This window comes from Balaenoptera musculus, chromosome 6 (assembly GCF_009873245.2).
Source record: "Balaenoptera musculus isolate JJ_BM4_2016_0621 chromosome 6, mBalMus1.pri.v3, whole genome shotgun sequence".
NCBI lineage: Eukaryota > Metazoa > Chordata > Mammalia > Artiodactyla > Balaenopteridae > Balaenoptera > Balaenoptera musculus.
In genome coordinates this window covers 18,355,458-18,372,764 of record NC_045790.1, presented here as the reverse complement: position 1 = coordinate 18,372,764, position 17,307 = coordinate 18,355,458, and the positions used below count along the sequence as shown (strand labels likewise).

General features: G+C 37.8%; 1 protein-coding gene across 1 annotated transcript in view; it reads right to left on the bottom strand.

Annotated features, from left to right (window-relative positions):
• The window catches only part of SPIN1 (spindlin 1), a 65,051-nt gene that overhangs the window by 31,768 nt on the left and 15,976 nt on the right, over nt 1-17,307 (bottom strand). The window contains exon 2 of the mRNA XM_036855069.1: nt 10,352-10,564. Within this exon, the coding sequence (XP_036710964.1) occupies nt 10,352-10,403 (52 nt within the window). The 5' untranslated portion in view covers nt 10,404-10,564. The remainder of the gene's footprint in view (nt 1-10,351; nt 10,565-17,307) is intronic.

The window sequence follows — 17,307 nt, the reverse complement described above, 5'->3', positions numbered from 1 at the left end:
GGTGGTATGGAGTGCAGCTGCAAACACCTATGGATGGTCGTCCAGCTGATCCTGCCTGTGTATAAGTCACCCCACAATAAACTTCATAATTGCACTTTATGACTGCTTCACTTTTTAGTCTCAAAGACTAAAAAAATTAAAGAACCCTATAAATGGACAGATATTCTATGTTCATGGATAGGAAGAACCAACACTGTCAAGATGTCAGCTCTTCCCAACTTGATCTGTAGATTAAATGTAATCCCAATCAAAATCCTAGCAAGTTATTTTGTGGGTATCAACAAACCAACTCTAAAGTTTATATGGAGAGGCAAAAGACACAAATAGCCAACAGGATATCGAAGTAGAAAAACAAAATTGGAGGACTGACATTACCCGACTTCAAGACCTGCTATATAACTACACTAATCATATCAGTGTGGTATTGGTGAAAGAACAAAGAGATCAATGGAACAGAATAAAGAGCCCACAAATAGTCACCCATAAATACAGTTAACTGTTCTTTGACAAATGAGCAAAGGCAATACAATGGAGAAAAGACAGTGTTTTCAACAAATGGTGCTGGAACAACTGGACATCCACATGTAGAAAAATGAATTTAGACACAGATCTTATACCCACCACAAAAATGAACTCAAAACAGATCACAGGCCTAAATGTAAAACAAAAAACTATCAACTATAAAACTCCTAAAAGGCAACACAGGAGAAAATCTAGATAACCTCGGTTATGTTGAGAACCTTTTAGATACAATGCCAAAGGCACAATCCATGAAAGAAATAATTGATAAGTTGGACTTAATTAAAATTTAAATCTTTTGCTCTGTGAAAGACACTGTCAAGACGATAAGAAAATATTTGGGAAAGACATATCTGATAAAGTACTGTTATCCATAACATAAAGAGAACTTTTAAAATTCAGCAACAAGAAAACAAACTGATTAAACAACTTTTAAAAAATGAACCAAAAACCTTTACACTTCACCAAAGATACAGAGATGGCAAATAAATGTATGAAAAGATGGTCTATATTACATGTCATCAGGGAAATACAAACTCAAAACAATGAGATACCACTAACACACCTATCAGAATGGTGAAAATCCAAAATATGTATTGACAACACCAAATGCTGGAGAGGATGTGGAGCAACTGGAATTCCCATTCGTTGCTGGTGGGAATCCAAATCTGGAAGTTTCTCACAAAACTCTTACCATATGATCCAGCAATTATCCTCCCTGGCACTTATCCAAAGGAGGTGAAAACTTACATCCACATAAAAGCCTGCACATGGATGTTCATAGGAGCTTTATTCATAATTGCCAAAACTTGGAAGCAAGCAACAAGATGTCCTTCAGTAAGTGAACGGATAAATAATCGGTACTATATTCAGACAACAGAATATTATTCAGTACTGAAAAAAAAAGCTATCAAGCCATGAAAAGACATGAAGAAATTTTATGACTCCAACTATATGATATTCTGGGAAAGGCAAAACTATGGAGACAATAAAAGGTCAGTGGTTGCCAAGGGTTAAGGGGGAGGTAGGGATGAATAGTTGGAACACAGGATTTTTAGGGCAGTGAACCCATTCTGTATGATACTATAATGGTGGATTTGTGTCATTATGCATTTGTCAAGACCCACAGAACATACAACAGCAAGAGTGAACACTAAGGCAAACTACAGGCTTAGGATGATGCTGATGTGTCAATGTAGTACCTTCACTGTAACACACGTATAATTGAGTGTGGGATGCTGCTACTGGGGAACACTGGGGAGAGGTGGGGGGTACATGAGAAATCACTGTACCCTCTCTGCTCAATTTTGCTATAACTTAAAACTGCTCTACAAAAATAGTCTATTTTTTTTAATTCTTTAAAAAAAATAAAGAGGTACTAGACTTATTCTTTGACCATCAACACTGGGCTAGACAACAAGAGGTAAGTGATGCCTTCAAAACTGAGGTAAAATTATTTTGAATACAGAACTCGTAACCAGATAAATTACCAACTGGCATTTACAGTCATGTATGGGCTCAAAATTTAAACCTTAAACAAATCTCTCAAAATTATTGGAGGATACTCCAGAAATTGAGAGGAAAGCACTGTAAACACAGAGGATCTGAGAAACCATGTTAGAAGTTCAGCGCAGCTTCTGAGAAGTAGGCTAAGAGACCCATACAGATGGGAGCAAGAGACAAGGGACTCAAGGAAGATTTTCTCCAAGAAGTTGACTCCACACAATAGAGAGTATAAGATAAATTACTCATACCACAGACAAAAATTAATATCTCTGACATTAAAAGAGCTTCTGCAAGTAGAGAAGAAAAAAATGGGTGAAATAAGAACAGAAAAAGGCCAAAGAGGCATTTACAAGTAACACAAGACATGCAGCCTCACACATACAAGTACACTGAGATATCATTCCCACCCATCAGATGGACAAAAATCTACATTGCTGACAACAGACAACGCTGGTGAGACTCTGTGAGAAACACTTACATATTACTTGCTGGTAGGAATGCAAAACGGTACAGAGCCCATTGAGGGGAATCTGGTGACATCTCACAGAATTACATACACATTTAAGATCTGATTCAGTTCTACCTCTAGAAATCTATCCTAATGGCACTGGCAAGACAAATGGACAAGGCTCTTCATTGCAGTTATTATTTCTAATAGCAGAAGAGTAGAAACAACCTAAATGTCCAAATAACTGACTACTGAACAAACTAATTTGGTACATCCACGCAATGGAATACTGTTCAGTTGTAAAGAGTCATGAGCAATTTCTCTATATACTGCTAAGAAGAGGTCACCTACACATACTGTTAAGTGGAAAAAGCAAATAACAGAAGAGTAGGTAGGTGTGTATATATTCACTGGGCACCGATGTCAGTTAGTTGTCAATGGTGGGTTATATCACCCATCTGAGGATCACAGATTTTCCAGTGGAAAACAGAACAAGACCCTTTATTAGGTAGCTACATCTATTTGTTGACTGAAATGAGAAAAAAAGCCTAATTTACAAAATAAACTGTTCAATGACTCACCAAACCATTACTTAAACTGTACTAAACCATGACAGGCAAGTAAAACTATATACACTCAAACTGTTGTAACAAGCTCATTCAGACACATGTTCCAAAATAACCAACTTTTGACTTAACTTTGCATGGACTCAAATGTTCCAAGGATAAAGACCAATGTCTGTTCCAGCAACTCATTTGGATTAAAAATACCAATCCCCCTACACACCACACTCATTGCCTCCAATCCTATTAACTCACTCATTCCTCCCCTGTGAGCACCTTTCTCTCTTGTGAAATTTCCCTGGGAGGCTGTCAAGGTGACAGTCTCCCTGTTGATCAGCAATTTTAATTAGCCTGGCTTTACATGACCAGCAGTGGTCTCTGGGGGTGCCACTTCAACAAACGGAAAAAGAGTATGACTTTATAACTTTAAGGGAGAAATCAGGAAATCTGAGAGGTGTTAAATACTCTCATCATACAAGCAGGAAATCTGAAAATCCATCTCTGAAGAAAACATTCACAAGAGAAAACATTCACAAATAGAGACGAAAAGCAAAGAGACACTAAGACATTCATAAGAGGCAGAGCTAATTCAAGAAAGGCTTTTTAAAAATGCAACTTACAGGGGCTTCCCTGGTAGCACAGTGGTTAAGAATCCACCTGCCAATGCAGGGGACACAGGTTCGAGCCCCGGTCCGGGAAGATCCCACATGTCGTGGAGCAACTAAGCCCATGTGCCAAAACTACTGAGCCTGCGCTCTAGAGCCTGTGAGCCACAATTACTGAGCCCGCATGCCACAACTAGTGAAGCCCACGCACCTAGAGCCTGTGCTCCACAACAAGAGAAGCCACCGCAATGACAAGCCTACACAACGCAACGAAGAGTAGCCCCTGCTCGCCACAACTAGAGAAAGCCCGCATGCAGCAACGAAGACCCAATGCAGCCAAAAATAAATAAATAAAAATAAATAAATTACAAAAAATAAAAAATAAAAAAAAATAAGTTTCTAGAGAAGAGGGAAAATAACCACTGGACACATACAAAGGTTCAGAAATGAAAATGGCATACAACTTCCCCAAATAGCAACACTGGATCTCAAAGACAATGAATGGAGAAATGCCTGGAAAATTCTGAAAGAAAAAGTTATTTCCAACCTAGAATCTTCTCCCTGCCAAATATAAAGCATGAGAGTAGAATAACAACAATGTTGATACAAGGTCCAAAAAAACTTCCATCTTCTATGTGCATTTTTAAAAATTCTTATTAGAGACAATTTCAGGAAATCTGAGAAGTGGAAAGTAAAGAATATGAATGAATCACTATACATTCCACTTGCAGCTTTAACAATCAACTCATTCACTGCCTACTCTTGAAACTTTTGAAGACGTACATGCTTTACCTAGGCAAGAGTACACACTAAGAGACAAAATGCATGGGAACCAGGAGGAAAGGAGACTCTAACGTACAAAAGAGGAAAAAGAAATTCCAAGGATGACAATGTTGCATCAGGTCGAGAGAATAATCAACAGATTAGAAAAGGACAGAAGGCGCTAGGAAAAAATCCTCTAAGAAAAACACGGACAGATGGATTATCTATCACATTTGGCATGCAGGAAATTATACTGAGAGGAGTTTTCTAAAGCTGTTGGAGGGTTTAAGAGACTTCAACTTGCAAAGAAACTTAAACAAATAGAAAAAAACTAAAGCAATCACTAAACTCCAGGAAAAACATAATGTGCAAAAAAATAATCATACTGCATTACTTGACGCAAAAGTTCAGTACTTATGCAGTAATCATGATAGAAACAATAAGTACCATTTTAGCCAAAACTTAGAAGGCTAATAAAGAAGTAGTAAAACTGTCCCTGTTTGCAGATGACATGATGCTATACATAGAAAGTCCTAAAAGATGCTACCAGGAAACTACTAGAGCTCATCAATGAATTTGACAGTTGCTGGATACAAAATTAATATACAGAAATCATTTGCATTTGTATACACTGAAAACAAAATATCAGAAAGAGAAATTAAGGAAACAATCCCATTAACCACTGCATCAAAAAGAATGTATCTAGAAATAAACCTACCTAAGGAGGCAACAGACCTGCACTCCAAAGACTGTAAGACACTGATGAAAGAAATTGAAGACGAAAGATATACTGTGTTCTTGGAATGGAAGAATCAATATTGTTAAAATGACCATACTACCCAAGGCAATCTACAGATTCAATGCAATTCCTATCAAATTACCAATGGCATTTTTCACATAACTGCAACAAAAAATTTTATTTGTATGGAAACACAAAAGACTGCCAATAGCCAAAACAGTCTTGAGAAAGAAGAGCTGGAGGAATCATGCGCCCTGACTTCAGATTATACTACAAAGCTACAGTAATCAAAACAGTATGGTACTGGCACAAAAACAGACATAGAGATCAATGGAACATGATAAAAAGCCCAGAAATAAACCCGCACACTGATGGTCAATTAATCTACGACAAAGGAGGCAAGAATATACAATGGAAAAAAGACAGTCTCTTCAATAAGTAGTGCTGAGAAAACTGGACAGCTAAATGTAAAACAATGCAATTAGAATATTCTCTAACACCATATACAAAAATAAACTCAACTGGATTAAAGACCTAAATGTAAGACTGGATACTATAAAACTCCTAGAGGAAAAGAACACTCTTTGACATAAATCACAGCAATATTTTTTTGGATCTGTCTCTTACGGTAATGGAAATAAAAGCAAAAATAAACAAATGGGACCTAATTAAACTTAAAAGCTTTTGCATAGCAAAGGAAACCATAAACAAAATGAAAAAAGACAATCTACGGATTGGGAGAAAATATCTGCAAATGATGCTACTGACAAGGGATTAATTTTCAGAATATACAAATAGTTCATACAGCTTAATATCAAAAAAACCACCCAATCAAAAAATGGGCAGAAGACCTCAACAGACATTTCTCCAAAGACGGCATACAGATGGGCAACAGGCACATTAAAAGAGGCTCAACATGCATTAATTAGAGAAATGCAAATCAAAAGTACAATGAGGTATCACCTCACACCAGTCAGAATGGCTATCATCAAAAAGTCTACAAATAATAAATGCTGGAGAGGGTGTGGAGAAAAAGGAACCCTCCCTACACTGTTGGTGGGAACGTAAACTGGTACAGCCACTATGGAGAACAGTATAGAGGTTCCTTAAAAAACTAAAAACAGAGCTACCATACGATACTGCAACCCGTGCACCCCAATGTTTGTAGCAGCACTAATTGTAATAGCCAAGACCTGGAAGTAACCTAAATGCCCGTCAACAGATGAATGGGTAAAGAAGATGTGGTACGTATATACAATGGAATATTACTCATCCATAAAAAAATAAATGAAATAATGCCATCTGCAGCTACATGGATGGACCTAGAGATTATCATACTAACTGAAGCAAAGACAAATATCATATGCTATCACTTATACGTGGAATCTAAAAAAATGACACAAATGAACTTACTTACAAAACAGAAATAGACTCACAGACATAGAAGACAAACTTATGGTTACCAAAGGAGACATAATGGGGGAGGGGGATAAATTAGGAGTTTGGGCTTAACATATACACACTATTATATATAAAATAGGTAAACAACAAGAACCTATTGTATAGCAGATGGAATGATACTCAGTATCTTTTTTAAAAAAAAATCTTATTTATTTATCTATCTGTCTATCTGTCTGTCTGTCTACGCCAGGTCTTAGTTGCAGCAGTCGGGATCTTCGTTGCAGCATGCGGGATCTTTAGTTGTGTCAGGCGGGATCTTTTAGTTGTGTCATGCAAACTCTTAGTTGCAGCATGTGGGATCTAGTTCCCTGACCAGGGATCGAACCCAGGCCTCCTGCATTGGGTGAGTGGAGTCTTAGCCACTGGACCACCAGGGAAGTCCCAATATAATCAATATCTTGTTAATAACCTATAATGGAAAAGAAATCTGAAAAAGAATACATACATATGTACATGTATATACACACAACTGAATCTCTTTGTTGTATACCTGAAACTAACCCAACATTGTAAATTAACTTTACTTCAATAAAAAAATTAAATATTGACTTCATTATTTAAAAAAAAAAAAGGTTAATGGGAGAAAAAGATGTTATGTGGAAAAGCCATCATCCTCAACAGGTTTCAATACATATCTAAATTTGTCAGATCAAGAGAAATCTGTATACTCATTTACAAATTTTGAAGGTAAACATCAAAATAAATGGAGTGCCTACTTTTTGATATAAGTCTTCGGCACTACTTCACATTTCACCCATGAATTTTTATTGATTTGATAAAAATAAAAGCAAGGTTTTAAAAATACTTGAACATAGCAAAAATAGTTGTTAATCTGAGTATTAGGCACATGGATATCTATTACTACCATTCCCTGTACGTATCAGTATAATGTCATAAAAGGAGGAAATTTGCAACCTTTGGTAAACTAGTAAAAATGAAGGCTAACTCTAAAGGAAAAAAAAAAAATATGAAAAAAGTTTTACTGTATAAAAGGACTTGCTGCCCAACGTCATTAGGTATATATAAACTACCACTTTAGTAACCAATTAAATTCCAACATATTTATATAAATAAACCTAAGTTATTTTAAAAATAGAAACCTCTGGAACTTCCCTGGTGGCGCAGTGGTTAAGAATCCGCCTGCCAATGCAGGGGACATGGGTTCGAGCCCTGGTCCAGGAAGATCCCACATGCCGCAGAGCAACTAAGCCCATGTGCCACAACTACTGAGCCTGTGCTCTACAGGAGCCCGTGAGCCACAGCTACTGAGCCCACGTGCCACAACTACTGAAGCCTGCGCACCTAGAGCTCATGCTCCTCAACAAGAGAAGCCACCACAATGAGAAGCCTGCACCCCACAACGAAGAGTAGCCCCCGCTCGCCGCAACTAGAGAAAGCCCGTGTGCAGCAACAAAGACCCAACGCAGCAAAAATTAATTAATTAATTAATTTTAAAAAAATAGAAATCCCTAATATGTTGAACTAGGTACATAAAGAGAATGTAAAAAATTCAATTTTCAAATTTTTATTGATCACTCACACCCTAATGTCAAACACTGTCGGGTATTAGGAGTTGCCCACTGTGGTGGTTTTAAAACATGACCACAATTCTCTGACACTTCTCCCATGGAGCAGAGTACGTGCCCACTCCCTTGAACCTGGGCAGACCTCTGAGACTGCTTCAATGAACAAAATGCAACAGAAGTGAACCTGTATGACTTCCAAGGCTCCAAGAGAAGAGACCATGCCACTGTGCCTGTTTCTCTTGGGATACTTGCTCTGGGAGCCTTCATGTAGTAAGTCCAGCTACACAATGGCCCACAGAGGAAGAGAAGCATCCTAGGAGCCTTATCCACTGAAGGCCCCCACTTTAGCCTTTCAGAGGGCACCAGACTAAGGGCATAGCTGAGGCACCATAACAACTCTGGAATGCCTATTTGGGCTTCTTGCTGCATGAGAAAAAGAAACCCCCTTTGTGTGTGAATTTTCTTTATTTGTAAATGGGCACATTTGTTACTGATACAGGGATTTAAAAGTAACAAAGCCTTTGTCTATGTTAACAGGAAAAATGATTAAGACTAGTTTATAAGTAATACTGATCAAGGCATCAGTAATCTCTCTAAAATAGAATATAATACTCAACAGTGAAAAACAATAAATGACCCCAGGATTTCGTATGTTAAAATATTCAACAATAGGTTGATTAGAATTTACAGAGTACCTACTTTGTCTTTAGCACTACGCCATATGCTCTAAAAAATATCAAAGAGTAAGAAAATGTAAGATCAAAGTACTGGCTAGGATTAGACAATCTCTCCCTTAACAGTAACATCTCTTGGTTTAGCTCCTTCAATTACTTACACCATACTACACATCACTTTAATCAATTCTCTCTCCTAAGAATTTGACTAAATTAGTGAAGAAAATAGGAGTGCTGAATTTAGAATGGTGGGCATAAAAAGAACTTGAGGGTACGAATTACTATTTCAAATGACAGAAACATGGGGCGTTCACTGATCAACAAAAATTTGACAGCAATTTTTGCAACTAATGAGATAGAATAAACATTTCGTTATAAACAGTACGATCAACAAAAAAAAATGCTTTTTGCAGAGCAGCTATAATGTGCCAGGCACCTACCTAAGCACCTGACACACATAAACGCATTTATTCTTCATAATAACCCCAATAGATACATACCGTAACAGTCCCATTGTTTAGATGAGAAAAACCAAGGCTTAAGAAGATACAAAATGCACCAATGTTTATACAGCTAATAAAAGAGCAGGACAGAGCTGATGAGCCGAGTTGGAATTTAAATAGTAACCTCTCAGGTGACTTACACTTCAGTCAGTTGCCACTACTGCAAGTTAATCTTACTGACAAATATTTAACAGTTAAATCAATATTATCTTTACAAGAGAGGAACTAAAATCAAAGAGAAAAGAGAAACTTAAAAATCTTAATCCCTGTGGCTCTTCTACAAAGGAATTCCAAACACTACAGTTAATAAATAAATTCTAAATCACATAGCAACCACTTGTATGATTAATAGTAATTTTCCTAGCAGAATTCTCAGATTCATTTATCAAAGAACCTTAATATGTTATGACAGGTTTTTTCCAATATTCAAATGTATTTCTGGAACGGAGAAAAACATAAATCTTAAAGAAAATACTACTTACCTATTTTATTTTGTAGCCTATAAGATTTTTACCTTTGCTTTTAGGGTGGACAAAAATCATGCAAAGTCTAAACTTCTAGTATCGGCTGTGTGCCACAAAAATAAGAATTAATTTCTATTAAATATTCATTTCATTTCCATACATTTCATTCCAGTAAAGTTCTTTCATATAAATACACAAAAAACTGAGCTTACCTTTTTCCCTATAAATATCCTAAATCTCACTAAATCTAATACTCAGCTAGTCATCTCACTTTCACATCTTCTTTCAAAAACAAACGATAAATCCTTTGTTTACTATAATCCTATAAGTATTTACAATTCACTTGCTGTATTTACTGGACATCTATAACTTACTGCAAGAGACCACAGGGAAAAAAAAATTAATATGATCCCTACCTTTCCAAAACCTAAACCTGTTTCTTTCACATGTGTATGTGTTTAAAATACTGGAAATCACAAAGCTTTAGGAATAGCAAACCACTAGGAATTACATGAGAGCATTTCTCATTTTTACAACTGTTTTAAATTTATTGTACTAAAGTGTAGAACTGCACTGCCTACCTGCATCAGCTCTGGACCGCTGGCCAGGTGTCTTCCCGAATGGGGTCTTCATTCATCTGTATTTAAGTGAGCAGCAGAGCTGCTGGACTAGGGTGAAAATTCAGTATGCTCCAATTTGAAACTTTTCACAGAATTTCAATGTTCTTGTTAATCCATCATCCCAAGCGCCTTTTTTTTATAAGTTCAGCAAAAATACGTGAAATCCTAAGTACTCTGTAAGACAGTGAAATAATAGTTCATTCATTACTAGAGCATCACAAAAGCAAACTACTCCGAGTAAGCCATCAAACATGACAAATTTTAAACGTAACATCAGCTAAAATACACCTTTGCCGGGAAGCAATTAACTTTATTTCCTCAGAACTCAGTGCCAAGGACAACACAGAGGAGCAGGAGAAAAGGAGGTACTAGACCCCTCAACAAGGAAAAGTGCAGTTCCTCACGGGTCAACTGAACATAATACAGCATCTGGCTTCCCCCATTGTATCCCAACCCATTTTGCTGGCAGCCAATCCAGTTTGCTGGCAGAAGTCAGAAAAGGGTAGACACTGGCATGTCAGAAAAGATTTAGACTGGCAGGGCCCATATTCTTGATGGGACACAAAAAGACCCAGCAAGGCACTGGAGCGGGCAACAGAGGTGTGGCAGGTGCATGGTGGAACAACAGCTGGAGGGTGAGGCAGCACTGGAAACTACTTCAAGTCTGAGCCACAGCTAGAGGTGTGGTCAGTAAACCAGCAGCTTTGGGCAAAAGAAGGGATTGCAGCCAATAAGACTTCGCAGTTCCCTTTCTGCTCCCAAGCTTCGGGAAACCAGAGCGGAAGATGCAATAACTCTGGAGGAGCCTCAAAGAAATTTCCACACCCATGCAAAAAAGTTAAGTCAGTTTATCATTTAAATGAAATTTGGGTCCAGTTCACAGTCCACGTAGTAAAACATATATGGAAACGTATTCTCATAAAACACAAAAATATCCACCACAAATTTCACTGAACCACATGACTGCGTTCAGTTCTCGTTATCAGTCATCATGTCTACATCATGCAGCCATGCATTCACAGGTTTAAGAATTGAAGAGAAAGCATTTTCTAGAGACTAAAATTCAACAAAATAGTTAAAATAATTAAAAAGCCTAAATAACAAGGGAGAGAGGAATCATTTCAACTGGTAAAAATTCTTAACTATATAAAACTTCAAGGGAAATTTAAAAACAAATGGCTTTTATAATTCATTTAATGAATATTCAGAATGCCTACTGTTTGAAGCTTAGGTAGGAGGAGACAGACAGTACACAAATAAGTAAGGAAAAGAGACAGTATTTCAAGTGGCAATAAGTTATACAGGCATGCCTCAGAGATATTGAGGGTTCAGTTCCAGACCACCACAATAAAGCAAATATTGCAATAAAGTGAGTCACACTAATTTTTCGGTTTCCAATGCATATAAAAGTTATGTTCATATTATACTGTAGTCTATTAAGTTTGCAGTAGCATTATACCTGAAGGAAACTATGTACATACCTTGATTTAGAAATACTTTATTGCTAAAGATGCTAACCATCATCTGCCAATGCCAGGTTGCCACAAACCTTCGATAAAACAAGGTACGCCTGTACAGAAAAAACATGGAAGCAGCACCTTTTCTGAAGGTGACTTTTCCCATGCAAGGTTCCTGTGCTCTTCCTAGGAGCTACAACCAGCCTGCCTCCCCACCCACTGAGCTAAGGAAACGAAGTCTAGGCTGCCATGACAACAAAGAAGTACACTCGTCTTTCCCAAGGCCACCCAACAGATATGTAAGCCTCGCATCAGTCTACCTCTTTCAGCACCAGAAATCTCAGCTTCCCCATTCAATTCTTCCAACTCTGATGTATCTTTCCCTACTGGAACCCTACAGCCCTCTTCCCCCATCTGCCCAAACCTCTCTGCTGCCTTCTGAAAGGCAGTCTGTCTGTAGCAAAAGTCTATCTAGGGTCCCCTCCATCCAGCAGCTCTCTCCAAAGTGGTTGTTTGTGTTCCCCAAACAACCTTACTTACACAATTTCTCCTACCCCAACACCCCAACGTGGAGGCAAGTGCCATAGCACTAGTAGTAACAGGCCCCCCTTTTCGTTGCAGTCATCTACCTATTAATCCTCTAGTCATCTGCACACACTCTTGAAGATCTTGTTTTCCATCACATTCTTGGCAACATATGATCCTTTGAACAACGTGCCCCCTTGGTTCTCTGACATCCTCACTTCAAACTACCTACCCAACTCCAGCCAACTATCTCCATAGCCACAACCTCAACCTTCTCGTCACCAATGACTACAATACCTCTGGAATCTTTGTTTCAAGCATCTCACACACAAAACCACCTCTGATCATTCCACTTTTCCTACACCAGCAGTCCCACTCCAACAAGTTTGATGCAACCACTACCTCCAAACTACAGCTTGACCTTTATCTTCCTTGGGGACTAACTTCCCTCATTACTCAGCTTAGATTCCAGATGGTCAACCACTATAGTGACTCCCTTGCTTTTCTCTTCCTGTCACTTTCTGGCAAAACCCTAACCCAACTCCTTACCTACTGCACCCACAATTTCAGCCATTAAATGGGGCTGAAAAACTTCAGCTTTATAATCTCATATCTCAAGTGGGCATTTGACAATACCAAGCCCACCCTCAGCAGATACGGTTCCTTTCTGCTAGTTAGACAGAAGCAAACAAAAGAGAACTACTCATCTTCCCACCACCAAATTCACCAGCTGGTTGGTAGCCTCCGCTACTATAATAACAGATAAACTGTGTTTTTTTTTTTTTTTTTTTTTTTTAAATTAATTAATTAATTAATTAATTTTTGGCTGTGTTGGGTCTTTGTTTCTGCGCGAGGGCTTTCTCCCGTTGCGGAGCACAGGCTCCAGACGCGCAGGCTCAGTAATTGTGGCTCACGGGCTTAGTTGCTCCGCGGCATGTGGGATCTTCCCAGACCAGGGCTCGAACCCGTGTGCCCTGCATTGGCAGGCGGATTCTTAACCACTGCACCACCAGGGAAACCCTAAACTGTGTTTAAATTCAACCCTTTCATATGTTTTATCAATCCCATCTCTATCTTCTCTATCAATTTCTGTTCTTATCAGTATACAATAAATAATGCAGTATTTCCCAATTTTAAAAACATCCCATGACTCTGCTCCTTTTCTCTGACACTCTTTACAAAGCTGCTTCAAAGACTGAAGAATATTTTAATCTACACAAGTATCAATGTTTCTTAACTTAATAAATCAACTTGGTTCTATAACATGAAAATTTTAGCTTACTGATGGTCTAAAGAGTATGCACCCTTCTCACTAGCAGATTTAAGCTTACCTTGGTATGATTTTCTACTGCTTACCACTTCATTAAAATTTTCAGGTTGAACTTGTTATAATACTTGTAAAAAGTATAAGACACAGATTGAAAAAAAGAGTTGCAGAAGAGAAGGATATAGGAGCTTTTTGAATAATATAAGAAAACAAAATTCCAGATAAAAGTCCTTCCCCATTTTTGAGTTGCAATTACTATTCCAACTGCTTGATCTTATCTTAAATCCTGAGACAGCACAATCTCATTTCTAAGATAGCAGGAATCATAATTTTTTTCAAATATTACACAAAATGTTGTCAAATGGAGCTTAAATTGAAGCCAATAAAAAAGATAGTTCTGTATTCAGGACTAAACCCAACAGATTGCTAACACCATTCAGTGAAAGGCTGTTAAAGAATAATGTTGCACAGTACCAAAGAATCACCCCAAATTACCTGTTGATTATAAATGCTTCTTGACAATGGAGGGATCAAACAATTCAACACCACTAATTGTGAGCCAACCACATTTTAGAGGCTTCCAGATGTGATGTGATGCAAAGTACATCATATCATTATAAAACATTCTTGCCAAAAATGCTTTATCTAAATCTACTTGAGCCTCTAGACCTAATTCCCAGTTTTTCAGAAATACAGGTGATACAAGAGAATGTGAGAAGTTTCTACAAGACAAATGGAATATACTCTTTAAAAGGTCAATGTCATAAGAAAAAAAGGTAGACATACTGCTCTAGATTAAAAGAGACTAAAAGCAGACAGCAAGCAAACCCTGAATGAATGGTTTGGAGGAGAAAAAGCTATAGAAGACATTGAAGTCTGGGGAAATTTAAATAGGGTCTATATAGTAGATGACACATTATGGAATTACCATTAACCTTTAAAAGCACAATAATGACACTGTAGTTATACATGAGAATATATTTATTCTTAGGAAATACATGCTGAAATTTCTACAGGTAGGCTGAATTAATGTCTGCAAGTGAATTTCAAATAGTTCACGGAAAGATAGTGATACATACACAAACAAAAAAGTGAAAATGACAAAATATTAATTTTTGAATCTATACAAAGAACATACTAATGTTATTCTCTGAACTTTTATTTCAATTTAAAATTTTTCATAAAGAAAGTTGGGGAAAAGAAGATCCTGGATTTATTTCCCTTTGCTATAAGTCCATCTGTATTAAATATAATCAACTATCCAAGCATGCAATTTGGCTAAACAATCTTTAAAACATGTCATGAATTTAGTTTTGAAACTCAAAATATTTCTATAACCATCTCAAAGGGGATCACAAGATTCTCACAATTTCACAAACAAGTGTCCCCAAGCACAGTCTGTATGTCACACACTGCTATACATGCATCAACTCAGACTCTACACAACCACCATAAGGCACACACTATACCTGTTCCATTTTGGAAATTAAAATCCTACAGCACCGGGACTTCCCTGGTGGCGCAGTGGTTAAGAATCCACCTGCCAATGAAGGGGACACGGTTTCGAGCCCTGGTCCGGGAAGATCCCACATACCGTGGAGCAACTAAGCCCGTGAGTCACAACTAATGAGCCTGCGCTCTAGAGCCCGCGAGCCACAACTACTGAGCCCGTGTACCACAACTGCTGAAGCCCACGCACCTAGAGCCCGTGCTCCGGAACAAGAGAAGCTACCACAACGAGAAGCCCGCACACCACAACGAAGAGTAGCCCTGGCTCACCGCAACTAGACAAAGCCCAGGTGCAGCAATGAAGACCCAATGCAGCCAAATATAAATAAATTTATATATAAAAAAAACCCCTACAGCACCTTTGTTATACAGCAGAAACTAACACAACATTGTGAAGCAATTATACTCCAATAAAGATGTTAAAAAAATAAATAATAAAAAATAAAAACCTACTGCACTGAAATTAAAACGTACGTGGGCATACAGACTGCAAGTAGCATAGCTGAGATAAATTTCTTATTTTAAAAATAAACACAGGGACCTCCCTCGTGGTCCAGTGGTTAAAACTCTGTGCTTCCACTGCAGGGGGCATGGGTTCGATCCCTGGGGGGAACTAAGATCCCACATGCATGCCGCAACTAAGACCTGGAGCAGCCTAAATAAATAAATAATAAATATTAAAAAAAAAAAAGTTACATATCAAAATATTTGCTGCCAGCTGCTATCACCAAACAGTGTTATTTATAAAAAGAAAGTAAATTTATAAAACTGCTTAAGCAGAAGTGCCATGTTCCAAAGAAGTCTCAGCACTAGTGGAAAAGTACAAACGGCTAAACACATCAAGTGTTAAGCTGAAGTTTGTGCTGCCAACAAGTGTCTTAAAGTTGTCGTCACAAAGGGTTCAAAGTGTGGGGAGGAATATATGTTATCACAAATATTTATGTGAAAAACGATATATGGCTAAAATCTGAAAAGGACCTGAATATTAAACAAGAAATAATTTTCTTTATTTCTTAATTATGATATTGTAGTTACAAAGAAAAAGTCCTCATTTTTAAAAGTATCATGTCTGCAACTTTCAAATGGCTTAACAACAAAAAATGTGAGTATAACAAAATGTCAGCAAATGAATCTCAATGGAAAACATACAGGTATAACTCAGCTATAGGTTTAACTTTTCAATGTATAGCAAGTTTCATTTAAAAAGTTTGGGGAAAACAGCAGAGAGAGAAGAACAGCAAAATTTGGAATTGGTGGCAACAACACAGATTTACTGTAGGTACTCAAAAGTCTGTAGCTTATGCCCTAAGATGTGATTTTTAAAAATAGATTAAGAAAAAGTGGTAGGGTTTCCCTGGTGGTGCAATGGTTAAGAATCTGCCTGCCAATGCAGGGGACACGGGTTCAAGCCCTCGTCTGGGAAGATCCCACATGCCGCGGAGCAACTAAGCCCACGTGCCACAACTACTGAGCCTGTGCTCTGGAACCCGTGAGCCACAACTACTGAGTCCGCGTGCCACAACTACTGAAGCCCGCGCGCCTAGACCCTATGCTCCACAACAAGATAAGCCAGTGCAACGAGAAGCCCACGTACCGCAACCAACAGTAGCCCCCACTCGCCACAACTAGAGAAAGCCCGCATGCAGCAACGAAGACCTAATGCAGCCAAAAATAAATAAATAAAATAAATTTTTAAAAAAATTATTAAAAAAAAAGGTGGCAAAATATTTGCAATTCCTGAATCTGGATGGTGAGTATACAAACGTTCGACTGTGTTTCAACTTTTCTATATGCTTGAAAATATTCACAATAAAATGTTGAGAGAAAAAGGGTCAATAGTTTTAGATTATATAAATCTGGAAAGAAAAAACATTGTATTACAACTCAGAACCTTCCTAAGTACCCAAAAGAATTCACCAGAAAGTCCAGTCACAAATGTTTCAATGGATGGCATGTAGAAACAGTGCTCCAGAGGTCTCCAGCGTAGGCTGTCCCTTTGGCTAAAACCTCAAGATTAAAACGAAGGGCTGTTTGAACACAGCATTGTTAATTACCCAGTGTTTGGCTGTAGTACATACCAAGTGTATATCTGAAGGCCTTCAGGGCCCCAAACTCTCATATCAATATAAACAAAATTATTAAACAGCCTAAATCATGAG